We start from the raw sequence: 13,208 nt of genomic DNA on the forward strand, positions 1-13,208 counted from the left end.
ATTTATTAATGAAAGTCATTTCAATTAATGTACATATTTATCTCCTTTTCATGTTACAATCAATAAATCTTGTAGTGGTTGCTAAATGTATATAGAACCGTTGAAGCATCGTGCAACAACCAAAAACACCCATACATATTCAAGCGATTTTTTTTTTATCTAGATTACAATATTTTAAGATGTATATTCAAGTGGATAAAAGGAGTCAAGTTGCTGCTATATTACATGATTCACTGATATCATGCGACGCTCCATCCTAACGATAATCACAGCAGTCGTATTTTTCATTCATCTAAGTGTCGGAATAGAAGTAATCGATCAACCGAACTACGTATATGATGTTGGATTTGATCTAGATATCGAAGAACCAGCTGCAGCTGTTCAGCTTCTAGGTCTGAGAAATGATAAACTGAAAGGTTTACTGGAATTCACACCCATCAGAAATACTATAGGACAAAGTGAGTATCAATATTATTCTTTCAGTGTCAACACGTCAAGTGGATTAGGTGAATACTATCAATTTTTGATTTTCCTAACCGGTAATATTTGCGAACAGCCAGAGAGTATTGAAGCTAATGAGACTAGTTTATATGTATATTTTTCATTTAACTCATCCATGTTTCAAAACTTTGAACTTGGTCAACTAGGAACTTTCAAAAATGGGTACTTCCAAGGTTTAGCCGATGTCCCAATTTCAAATAGTGATGAAAACGAAGATTCGATTTTATATATTGCGGTTCAAGCTCCTGAGCTAACCAATAGAACCGCAACATGGTCGTACGAGATTGGTGTATCTCAAAATGATTTGGTATTCCAGTGGGATGATAGAACATGGGCTTCATTAGTTGATACTGATAACGATTCTGCATTAATTGTCACTGGTAATTTGACTTCTTCCAATGATTATACTAGTTTGAATGCTACTGAATCTCAATATGCGTTATTTATATACTCTTATGATTATAAGGACTACTTTAACACTTTGAATAGTAGTTGGTGTGCAGTTAGAAATGGGCCAGCGCTATTTTCAACTTCGAATTTTCAAAGTAGTTATACAGATAGAAATGGTGGATTGCAACAACAGTTTTATGTATCAGGTTTGAATGAGTCAACCAAATATATTGCCTATTTGGTTTCTGACTTTAAAGGAACCAGTTTTGGTGGTGCGGTTTATCAACCATTTGAATTTGAAACCCTAGATAATTCAGCTTGCCAATTAATTTACGATCTTGATTTTTGCTCGAGAGTTGCCTATTCCGTTCCAGCGGTGAAGGGAATAGATAAAAGGGAGTTGAAGACAATGTATGATGAAAATGCCCACACCTTGTACACCAATTTTTCAAAAGCTTTACAACAAATCGCCTGTGACACCGACCAAGACGCAGTCTTTTCCCCCATCAAAACTTGTACCGATTGTGCCCAACTGTATAAGGATTGGTTATGCTCGGTGACAATTCCAAGATGTACCACTAGAAATCGTACTGGCTATAAATACCGTACCGTGGGAGAATCAAGGAGTACTTTCATAGACGAAGACTTAAAACCAGAATTCAACTATTATGAAGTTTTGCCCTGTGTGAATGTCTGTCAGGCCATTGTGCGAGACTGTCCTGCTGATTTCGGCTTCCAGTGTCCTCTCACAAACGATACCATAAAACAATCTTACTATTGGGATGCTGGTGAAGGGTATGTTTCCTGTAACTTTGTTGGGATCGTTGAGTCAAGTACCAGTTTCGCAGTTAGATCCATACTAGTGAATTGGCCTTTATTAGTGGTGGTATTCACTTTCCATATTCTCCAACTCTACATATAGTCATTCATAGGTGAAGTTTTCATTTGTACGGTTATTCTTTATTATATACGGTAATATATACAGGCTTACTTGTAATAACTAGTGCTGAAAGTGCTTGTTTGACTGGATTTTTAAAGCTTTTCCTACCATTTTTTCTGGTGAACCCCTAAAAATTGCACCCATACCCTAAGATAAGCTGTGCCTAAAAAAAAAAAATTACATGATCTACTTGTTCTTCCTACAAACTTAAGTGATATCAAAGAAGGACAATGCAAATCACATATCTCATCGCTTTCTTTACGTTCTTGACGTCCGTTTGGGCCAGAGCAAATGACTTTGACCAGGATTACCATGACGATCAGCAACTCTCGATAGAAAAGGCAAACTTTGGTGCTATAGTTATTTTGACTCCAGTTAATGAAGATTTCCCTGTGCTGGACGAATCACTAACGAGATTAGTGTCTGAATTATCAACGTATACGGAAGAAGCCTTACACCAGCGAGTCAAGCATGTTTATGACACTTTGTTCTACGGGCTAGCTATTGAATTCACCAACGCCGAAATCATCGAACAATGGGCATTGAATGAAAACCAAGTTGGGGCTTCATCAGAGGCCTTGCTAAGTGGGTTATATAATGCTTTTACAGAATTCAAACAAAGAGAGTTACGTATGCTCAACGTTCGTTTGGATATCTCAAAGGACGTCGATGTGCTGATCAGCCAGTGATTTCTGGTTTAATGTGTTTTTTATGAATTAGCTAAGCTACCAAGTAGGATTTGAATGAAATATATTATTAAGTATGCTGCTGTTATCGTAGGCCAGTAGGATGTACGGGTGTAAACTAGAGGAAATGGGAAAAGCCGAACGCGTCTGAAATATTTCAAGACGCTCATCAAGCACTGGAGAGATCATTATACTTCAGCAGCATAAGATGTCAAGCAAACACTCTGAGAAGAACTTGCCATGGTATGTCTGGAAGGAGAGGGTTTACTGCGAGAGGAGTACTAACGATAACATAGGGTTGAAAAATACCGTCCAACAACACTTGAAGAAGTTTATGGTCAACAAGACGTAGTTGATACGGTTAAAAAATTTGTTCATGAAGGGAAGTTACCCCATTTACTATTCTACGGGCCGCCAGGTACTGGTAAAACATCGACAATCATAGCATTGGCCCGAGAAATATACGGGCCAAACTATCGTAATATGGTATTGGAATTGAACGCATCCGACGATAGAGGGATTGATGTTGTTAGAAATCAAATCAAAGATTTTGCATCAACAATGCAAATTTTCAGCAAAGGGTTTAAATTGATTATATTGGATGAAGCCGATGCAATGACAGGTCCAGCTCAAGATAGTTTAAGAAGAACCATTGAAAAATATACTAAAAACACCAGATTTTGTATATTAGCAAACTATGCTCATAAGATAAAACCGGCATTATTATCAAGATGCACCCGATTCAGATTTCATCCTATACCTGAACAAGCGATCCAAGAAAGAGTTAAGAACGTTATCATTAAGGAAAACCTAAAATTGAATGAGGAAGCTGAAGCATCGTTATTGAAATTATCGGGTGGAGATATGAGAAGAGCCCTTAATGTATTACAAGCCTGTAAGGCAGCATTGGAAACTGAAGACGATGAAATCGATACTAAAATGATATATGAGTGTGTTGGGGCCCCCGATCCAAAAGACGTTGAAACGGTGCTTGACTCTATCTTGAAAGACGATTGGACTACGGCCTATAAGACTTTGAATACTTTCAAAGTTATTAAAGGATTAGCCCTCATTGATTTAATAAGTGGCTTTATAGAGATTTTGAACAAGTTTGAATTGAAAAGTAGAAGTCGTATTGAAATCTTAAAGGGCCTAAGTGATATAGAATATGGAATTTCCAAAGGTGGTAATGACAAGATTCAAAGCAGTGCCATAATTGGTGTCATTAAGCAAGCAATGGAAAATGAAGCCTAATCACCCAACTTTTTGTATAATATATAGTTTATAATTTTACCCTACAATAGTTTAACCCATATACCTTAAAAAGTCTTGTTAGTAAATTATTCTTCCAACTTGAAGCAACATATCAAACAACCATTTTTCCAAAAATCATCTATCTTAACTATTCTTCTCATGAAACAAAAAGTATCGAAGAGCTGGGTTTATAAAAATAGAGCCTCCAGGGCTCGTTATAATCATCTTTGCCAATTCAAATGGCTTGATATGTTCCTAGAATCAACCAAATATACATACTTGAATCAATACCTTCACAATAGAAGGAATAAAGAGTAGAAAGAGAAAAATTTTTCAGTGAACTTTTTTTTTTCCTCAACGAAGAGATTTTTCCCCTAATCTTTGTGATTGTTTGTTGAATCAACCAGCCCTTTTCATGATTGTTGTTGATTTGCCAACAATCATAAAATCATATCGATGCTGGAACAATTTAAATGCACCTGGTGAATCTAATCTCATGAAAGGGGATATTCACTTGTCATTGAGCTACTGGATGGAGAAAGATAATGACCTTCTCATCTGCACTACTGCAACGATACTGTTTTTAGTCAAATTTCACCTCTAAGTTGAATTAACCTATGCTAACATGCATATCAAATCCTTAATTTCCTGTATCGACTTTAAAAGAATAGCGTAATTGTAAAAGGGATAGCGTAACAGTAGCTTGTAATTTGGGGAAACTATAAGGGAATAAGTATGATATGTACGGATGTTCTTTTATAATATCAGGCTTACCAGCGTAACTGAACAAAATTGACAAGGCTACTAATATGAACAAAGTGCTTTTGGTTCAATAGAGTTGGTATAGTTATAAGTCATCTGTGCCCACTTGCCGTTCACCATCACAACCGGTTTGCAAAGTCATTTGTCAAGTTATATTATATTGAAGTTCTATTGATGGGTTTTAGCTTACTGAAAATATATTTATAGTTTTGTTCCTGGGTATATATAAAACCCCAGTTTTTCTTTTTAAATCAAAACGTTCCCCAATTCCCAGTTACTAATTCCCCAATTTCCAGGATTATTCATATTATTTGATCATGACTATAGCGGCTAATCGACAAATTGTTAGTTCTTCACCCCAAGGGACTAAAAGTTCGGTTTCTCATCAACATCGAGAGTTTTGTAATGATGATCGAGTCGAGGTAGAAAATGGGAACCGGGACTCATTCCGAGAACAGTTGGATGATAACCGGATTCTCATGTCATCATGGCTACAAAAACGTTCTCATAAGACCCATCAGTGGCAGAAAAGATGGGTGGTGTTACGCAATTGTCAACTTAGTTACTATAAAGACAGTTCTGAACATAAACCAAGTTGCGTTATCAATAGAGCCAATTTATTATCGTATTCTGCCATACGGGATAATAATAACAAACACCATTTTGCCATCTACACCAGTAACAGAGGAATCCATTGGAAAACAGACGATCAAAATACTTATAATCAATGGATAAATGCTTTAGAATTATTCATTCAACAACATGATGACGGTAATGAAAATCCAACAACGGAATCTCGCATAATTCCTGCTAAAGACTATCATTTCACTAAGCCAAATGCATTAACAGAATTGGATTTATCATCAAGTGAAGATCAGTATTTCTCTTCTGGATTTGATTCACCAATGTCCTTGAGAGACCATCAAGAACCAACTTTTGCTCCTTCTCCCATATTATTGGAACACCCAGAGGAAGAAGAAACATGTCCATCCCCACTCACTGATAAAGACTCTCTCGATAAACCTTCGACTCCTCCAAGTTTGCCCAGACCAATGTTGGAATCCCCAGCAAGTTTACCCAAATCGTCCCCTGTACCAACACCAAAGACAAATATTGGTGGATCTGATGAATACATCATTGAACAAGGTTATCTTCTAAGACTCCGTAAAAGATATAACCAATGGCGTAAATTTTATATCATCTTAACCAATGAAAACATATCATTTCACAAAAATAATTTGGATTTATCAAAACCTTATAAGGTAATCCCAATACAGGATATTGTGGATGTTATCGAGTTAGATCCTTTATCAAAAACTAAAAATTGGTGTCTACTCATTATAACCCCAGAGAAACGTTTACGGTTTTGTGCTGATTCTGAAGAGGAAATGATTAAATGGCTTTCAGCTTTGAAAACTCTTGTTCTAAAAAGACGGGGTTCCCGAACTAGTGTTTGTTAATACTATTCTATAGATCTTTCACGAGTGTTTATGAGTTTTACGTTTTTCCTTCTATCTATTATAGTTCTAAATAATTCAATTTACGTTTAATGTAAAACCATGTATCGGGTGTTCGAAATCTTTTGTTTTTCTCTCAACATTTTCGAATTCGTTAACCCTTTTAATTCAGCTGACACGGTTTGGTTATTCTTCCAACCCATCTGGTCTATCTTTCTCTGAATAGACGTTCATTTACTGACAATCTACAATTGCTTGTTCATTTCAGTGTTTTAGTCCTTCAATAGGCGTTTTTCTTTTTGTTTTTTAAGTTTATTTTTTATTTTTTTTTTTTTTTTTTTTTTCAGATTTTTTTTCTTTTTCGTTTTCGTTCTTTTCTCTTCGAATACACCTTTGAAGCATTGGTGAATGATTATAAGGTGATCTATACTACGGCCAATTGAAACACTAAGTTCATAGTAGCTCAAATAAAGAGCAGATTCACAAATTTTCATTGTTTGGCGATCTAAATTTTTCACTATTCGGAACAACCATGTCGAAAGTCCCAAGGAGGAACTCACATGGATCGAATATTATCCAATACCCCGATTTCATAGACATTCCCGTTTGTTTCAATCCCAATACTATAGACCTTCGTATAGAGAAAAAGCTCAAAGAAAACCGATCTATAAGATCGAAGAAGCTGAAAAATGTCGAAACAAAAACACCTAGCAAGATTCTAAAACATCAGTCTCCAGGTTTGAAAAAAGGTAGTAAATCGCCAAGTTTAGATTTCCAATCGAGCGATGATGAAGCAACCACTGCAGATGATAAACCTGCTCATATAAAGATTCTTGGGTTTAGAATTGCGGTTAGCAATAAGGATGTTGGACTTCGTGTGCAACGGTTTATGAAAACCCTTCATTCTACAATCAGCGACGAAGATACTATTCCATATTTAATAAGTCATTTGGAAATTCCTCAAATTTCACCTAACCAGTACCACCCACTCGTCTATTACGTATCTGGTCTTTTGTCCTTTACCATATCTAGAACAATAGCCCAACTTAAACAAAAGTCGGCCGTGGAATTAATCCTTGATGGAATAAGACCATTTAATATGATTCAACGTGTATCAGAAAAAAAAACTAAATTTTTGGAAAGATTTGAATTGCTAACTCGGTTTAATGCTTTTCCGTTTTTGTCAGCCTTGTATGATATGGTTGATGGTAATGAATTTCATTTTTTAGTTGTGGTTTGTATGAATATGAACTACTCGCTATACAAAGGATTCTCAACTGATCAGTTCAATTATAATAAACATCATACATACAGTGCAGTGAATACATCAGTGCAACTGGACAGTGCTCCAATTAAAAACTCGGTACTGGCAATCCTACCTGAAGATACATTACTGGAGATTTCACCTAAAATTCGTAATGGCGATACCGAATCTCAAGCTATAACAAATGGACATGTTTCGGCTCTTTCACCCAATTATAGTAACGACCAGGGGAATGTATTGATTGAAGGTCAACCATTGAACACGCATTTAAGTACCCCGATAAAAAGCAATGTTAATGCCAACTTAATAAATGCTAACAGTATAACACAGCAGCCTGAAGTATCAACTAGTTTCACGCCACCTGCCTCACGTTCTTCCAACGAATCATCCAATTCGAATACGACACAGCAAAGTTTTTTTAACAGGGAGCTAGATGATAGCCCATTCACTTCGTTGAGAAATGACTCAATTAGTCGTATTGCCTCGCCTAGTCTTCAAAACTCTTTGCTAGGTTCCGCGGGTCATAGACGTACCCAATCACCGCAGCCTTCACTTGTTGATGCAAACTCAAGTTCAAATTTCTGGTCTAATTCTCCTCTATTGAAACAAAATCAGCATAGCTCACAAAACCCAGCTCCAACAAAGTTTTTGAATTCTAATATTTGGGGAAATTCTAATCCGTCTCGCTTATGGGAACAGCCATCTAACAAGAATGATTTGATGAAACCACTAGAGAATAACTTAGATTTAAAATTCTTACATAGTGAAGAAGATAACACTATTCTACACAGTGGAGATTTGTCATTTTCTAGTCAAACGGAAACAATCGATTCCTCGAACAAGCCAATCCATTCTAATAGTGAAAATGCGCCTGACTCAGTAAAAGGTACAGCTTGTGGTATTGATTCTGATGAAGAGTTCTACGATGCGAAATCTAGCCCCGAAAACAAAATGAAGAAAGAGAATAATGAAGCTCCAACAATTCCTCAGGTTGACTTTCATGATAGCTCATCTTCATCCTTTGGCAGGAATGATATCGATATCGAAGGATCTTCCGTAAGACAATCAACCGAATCATCTAAAGATAAGACACATGCAGCTCCTGGCTCTCCTAACCAGATTTCCGAAGGCAAAGAAGGCGACCTGCGAAAACCTCCGATTCTTCAAGTTAAATCAAATAGTGGAACTAAGAATAGAGCCACTGACTCAAAGGAGAATAATACTGGCATGTCAACATCTAAGGAGTGTTACGAGAACCCAATCAAGCTTCAAAAGAATATTGTAACAAGATCCACTCATCGCCTAAGGGAGAGTTCAGTTCCACCTAACAACTTTCCACTCAAGGGCGAAGAGGTTTTGGAGCTTGATTCTTCCCCTAAAGTTTTGAGGTCTAAAGAAATATTAGTGGACGGTTTGATTTTCCCCCAATATACCCTTGAATCAGACAAATATAAGGAAATCAAATCTAGCATCACCGAAAATTTTCAATCTATTTTCCTGGAACAGGTTCAGCCGCCATCACATTTGATAGAATTGTGTGACGGTTCATCGGAAGTGCAAAATGTAGCTTCAGCGAAGAAGACTACAAGTCTCAAGCAAGAGCGTGAAAAAGAGAAAGAAAGACAAAGGGAACGTGAAAAAGAGAGATTAAAAGTGAAACAAGAACAAAATAAGAAGGATAAATTAAAGGGAATTATTATCCCTAAGGATCACGTTACAGTAGATTTGCCGACTAAGGCGGAGCCAAGATTACCACCCCCAGTATCTGAAGAAGTTATTGAAGCTCAAAGAAAAAAAGTAGAAGAACAAAGACAAATTATCGAGGAAGAAAAGCGTAAGAAAAAGGAAATAGAAAAGAATGCTGTTCAAAAGCCACAACTGGAGCAAAAGATAAAACTGGATGAACTTCAGAACCGTGCAAAAGAAGAGTCAGTAAAAGATAAGACAAAAGATACCCAAGGATTCAGTAAGAACTCTTCGACCTATAGTGGTATATCCAATGAGTCATTCAGTTTATATGATGGAATAGAGAAACCCAAACCAATTCTGAAACCGTCACCAACAAAGGAGTTTAAAGATTTGATGAGTTCATTGAATTCTGATATCGAAAATGTGAGTAAAGGTAAACCTATCAAGGAAGATTGCTCCAAGGAATCATTTTTGTTTGAAAGTATGTCCAAGCAACTCAAGGCTGACTTATCCCAAGCCAGAAAGGAATTGAAAGATAACGATTGGCTTTTAGATCCAGAAATAAATACAGTTCAGTCAGTTTTGAATGAAGGGTTCTCCAACTACACTAATCATAGATTGAAGAAGGGCGAAAACTTTGACGTGTCATCACAGAAAATTGAATTTCAGAAGAAATTAGACGAGTTGTACTCCGAGAATAAAGTCATGTTCGAAGAACTGAATGGATTTGCATATTCGGAGAAGAAGTCGAATGTGAGGACACCAAATAGTTCTGACTCGAAGCAGATGTATACCGAAGAGCCTAAGACCAGTAAACAGTCACCAAATGGGAAAGCAGATTTGGTTGATAGGGAACAAGAGTCGAAATCAAAATCCAAGGATAACATTAAAAATGAAATGCATTTGACTAAAGAAGATAATACACCCCCCTCTGATATAAATAAAGCTGCATCAAATAAAGTTGCATCGGATAAAGCTGCATCAAATAAAGCTGCATCAAATAAAATTTCATCAAATAAAGTTGCATCAAATAAAGCTGCATCAAATAAAGCTGCATCAAATGAAACTGCATCAAATAAAGCTTTACCAAATAAAGCTGCATCAAACCAAGCTATTAACTCTGATTCGAAATTGGCTAAATCAACGGAAAGGAAGAATACCAATGAGTCAAAAGTTGACCAAAAAGCTTCTGAGCTGACCAAACCTAAGGAGAAAACCAAGTTGAAGGAAGATGTTCGTTTTGAAGATGAAACTAATGAGGATGAACCACGAGTTCCTGAATTCAGCGAAGAAGAATTATTGTCGATTAAATTAGAAAGTGAATCTGAAGAAGATGCCGACTTTCTCTCGATTGTTAGTATTTTACAAGATATTTTCCCCGAAGTAGCATTGAGTGAAATCAAGTTGAGAGTACGAACCACTGAAGACATTGACTCACTTATAGCCGAATTATTCTATGAAAAGGACGAAATCTTAGATATAGAAGATGTTGAAATTGATTTTGATATTGATTGGGAAGAACAACGAGAATTACAAGAGAGAAAATTTGGCATGAAAAGAGTCGAAGATAAGCGGTATAGCGAAGCGGTATTAGGAATCAAGGAGATGTTCCCTGATTTTGACCTTGCTATATTAAACCAAGTGTATAATGAGCATAATGAAGATTCAACTATGACAATTGAATCAATTTTGAATGGGAAAGTGAGTAATGACTTTAAAATTATTGAGAAATCAAAGAGTATTTTCAAGCTGAAACAGGAAGAGGAGACTCAAGAATATCATGAACAATTCCAACGGAATTTGACTCGATTATCGTTGGTAACCGGGGTTAAGAGTAATAAGATCTCATCCTATTTGAGTAAACATTCTAATGATTTTGTTAAAGCATTAATTGATATCATATATAATTACCAAGAAAGTCCTCGGGTTAATGGTCGAGTGCAAAGAGGAGGAAGAATGAATAAAAACACTAGAAGTATATCCAGTAAAAAGGGATATGAATATAATGAAAATAGCAGCGAAGTGCAAGAATTAAAGGCCATTTACCAAAGTAATGAAGAATTTTCTAAAATGAGTGATTTATTCTTCAAAAAGGGAATTGTTTTTTTCAAAGGAGATTATATAAAAGTTATTGAAGTTGCCACGATTATCATCGAAAATGATGGATATCAATTGACTCATGGAGAACCCCCCACCCCCAGTTCAGCAGAGGTGATTGCCAAATCACCCAAGCAAAAGAAGAAGGTGATCTTACCCAGCCTTGTTGGTACTTCGTATACCAACCAAGATGAACTAAGAGCAAAATATAAGAATATGAATCAACTATTATTCTCAAGGCTATCCAATAACTCAAGCGGTGTAACCAGCTACTATAAAGACGTTAGCAGAGAAATGAAAACCAAGTACCGTCAATTACTCATCGAGGAAGATGAATCCGTCAAGCGTGACAGAATCGAAAGCTGGAGAATGGGCTCCGACTTGGACTTACACCGTTTATCAGTCAGAAGCGCCATGGACGCCGTGGTCGAATGCTTGAAAGACTGGTGGACTCAAGAAATGAACGATCGTGAATCCGACGGTAAATTCGAAAAATTCGGCCCCATCGCCGAATTCGTCGAGCCCTTGGTCATCATCACCGGCCGCGGGAACCATTCCTCCAAAGGGGTAAGCAAAATCAAAATCAGCGTTCTCGCCTACTTGAAAAAGGGTAACTACATCTACGATGAAAATGTCGGTAATGTCAGTGTCCTTGGTCGTAGATAGATATTTTAGCAGTAATTCTAAATACACAACCTGCAAATGGCTCAACCCGTAATTCCATCTTTGTCTGGATGGCTCTAACCTGCAAACCGCTTTAAACTGTACAGGATCTGACTAAAACGGATACGAGCATCCTGCTGAAATTACCAACAACCTCTGCAGCCAGTCTAGATAACCATCAAACCCTGTCTAGAACTCCACCAGGGAACACCGCCGTCACCAGCTGGACTGGGTAGCCCCAGTGCAATCGAGCGGTGCGGGTGTTTGCTCGGTGGCTGGACTCGATGGAAAAGAACCAAAAAGCCGATTACGTAATCGGGACTCGTGAAACAAACCAAAAAAAAAAAAAATAAAAAAAATAAAAAAAATTCATGAAAAATACAAAAAAAACAACATCAAAACAAGCCTATTGTTAAGCGTTCATACTTGACTGATACCGAATAGGTCTTTTAAGTCATCTGTCGGCCAGTGTGAATGTATGACTACATGTAGACAAGGGTATATGTTTACCCAAGTATGGCTGTAGTATACAATTGGTAAAAAGGTTTCGTCTTTTTTTTGTTGTTTTTACCATTTTTTGTTAGTGAAACTTTTTTTTTGTTCTTTTTTGTTACTCTGAGCGCTTAAGTTAAGGTTTTTAATACAAAAACAGTAGGAGGAAAAAAAAAGACAGAAAAAAAATTCACGTTCCACGTCCACTAGTAATTTATAAACTTATCAACTACTTCTTGCTGATATCGATTATCAGTAAACTAGCCTTCATTCCTTCAATCCATTCGCACCAGGTGATAGCAGCTAAGTTGTTTGGCAAGAGACTTCCTATTTCCATACGTATATGTATACATATACATATATATATCGATCTAATTAGAATAACCGCTCTCTAATCAATAATCAAGATAGAATGACTGAAAGAAGTTCACCTTCGGTGAACATGGAGAAGAACGATACTACAGTTCAGGTGCCATTGAACGACGTGAAGAAGAGTGCCAGTCCAGTGCCTCAGCAGGTTAAATCGATGGTTGATTCTGTGATTAACTCGCCTCAAACATCCACTACATCATCAATGCAACGTTCAACCGCGGCAAATACCACTCTCAATGATAACGACGACTTGGTCAACCAATATCTTGAAGACTCCGAAGACGATGAGTCGAGAAAGACTCCTCATTTGGGGTCGCCTATCCATGAACCAGAGCTTAAATTTGATAGCATCGATGCTTCGTCGAGCGTGGAGCTTCCTATACAATTGGATAATAATGATGATTTAGAAGAGTCCGAGTCTAAGGCGGGCGAAAATGTCCCTTCTGAGGATACCACTGAAGATTCCACCACGACGGTCCAACCCGGGGATGGCCATGCCGAATCGGCAGTCCCTTCTGCAAAGCCTAGTGATGGACCAGTCCAAGAACCAGCTGAACCAGCTGAAGCTGAGCCCACTGAGACAATTCAGCCAACTCAGCCAACTCACGAAACAATTCCAAATGAACTGGCTACTGAAGATC

At 37.2% G+C, this 13,208-nt stretch overlaps 5 protein-coding genes across 5 annotated transcripts; all 5 read left to right on the forward strand.

Annotated features, from left to right (window-relative positions):
* Positions 1 to 198: 198 nt before the first annotated feature.
* MID1 (Mid1p) lies at positions 199 to 1,878 on the forward strand. Its single transcript, XM_020220540.1, has one exon. It carries the CDS (start codon positions 242 to 244, stop codon positions 1,811 to 1,813), a length of 1,572 nt encoding a protein of 523 aa, XP_020079078.1. The 5' UTR covers positions 199 to 241; the 3' UTR covers positions 1,814 to 1,878.
* Positions 1,879 to 2,037: 159 nt separating this feature from the next.
* HYPBUDRAFT_151526 (uncharacterized protein) lies at positions 2,038 to 2,547 on the forward strand. Its single transcript, XM_020220541.1, has one exon. The coding sequence runs from the start codon at positions 2,062 to 2,064 to the stop codon at positions 2,518 to 2,520; it is 459 nt and encodes a 152-aa protein (XP_020079079.1). The 5' UTR covers positions 2,038 to 2,061; the 3' UTR covers positions 2,521 to 2,547.
* Positions 2,548 to 2,725: 178 nt separating this feature from the next.
* On the forward strand, positions 2,726 to 3,771 carry RFC3 (replication factor C subunit 3; the record flags this gene model as incomplete). The annotated part of the gene is made up of 2 exons (XM_020219964.1): positions 2,726 to 2,760; positions 2,814 to 3,771. The coding sequence occupies 2 exons, from the start codon at positions 2,726 to 2,728 to the stop codon at positions 3,769 to 3,771; spliced, it is 993 nt and encodes a 330-aa protein (XP_020079080.1).
* A 1,079-nt stretch (positions 3,772 to 4,850) lies between these two features.
* Positions 4,851 to 5,993, forward strand: HYPBUDRAFT_104008 (uncharacterized protein; the record flags this gene model as incomplete). The annotated part of the gene is made up of 2 exons (XM_020218321.1): positions 4,851 to 5,517; positions 5,602 to 5,993. 2 exons carry the CDS (start codon positions 4,851 to 4,853, stop codon positions 5,991 to 5,993), a joined length of 1,059 nt encoding a protein of 352 aa, XP_020079081.1.
* A 388-nt stretch (positions 5,994 to 6,381) lies between these two features.
* HYPBUDRAFT_151528 (uncharacterized protein) lies at positions 6,382 to 11,747 on the forward strand. The gene has a single exon (XM_020220542.1). It carries the CDS (start codon positions 6,523 to 6,525, stop codon positions 11,704 to 11,706), a length of 5,184 nt encoding a protein of 1,727 aa, XP_020079082.1. The 5' UTR covers positions 6,382 to 6,522; the 3' UTR covers positions 11,707 to 11,747.
* Positions 11,748 to 13,208: the final 1,461 nt, after the last annotated feature.

This window comes from Hyphopichia burtonii (genome assembly GCF_001661395.1).
Source record: "Hyphopichia burtonii NRRL Y-1933 unplaced genomic scaffold HYPBUscaffold_1, whole genome shotgun sequence".
NCBI classification, from domain to species: Eukaryota; Fungi; Ascomycota; class Pichiomycetes; order Serinales; family Debaryomycetaceae; genus Hyphopichia; species Hyphopichia burtonii.

Coding starts and splice junctions, on each gene's coding strand:
- MID1 (XM_020220540.1), top strand. CDS start 242: ATGCGACGCTCCATCCTAACGATAATCACAGCAGTCGTATTTTTCATT.
- HYPBUDRAFT_151526 (XM_020220541.1), top strand. CDS start 2,062: ATGCAAATCACATATCTCATCGCTTTCTTTACGTTCTTGACGTCCGTT.
- HYPBUDRAFT_151528 (XM_020220542.1), top strand. CDS start 6,523: ATGTCGAAAGTCCCAAGGAGGAACTCACATGGATCGAATATTATCCAA.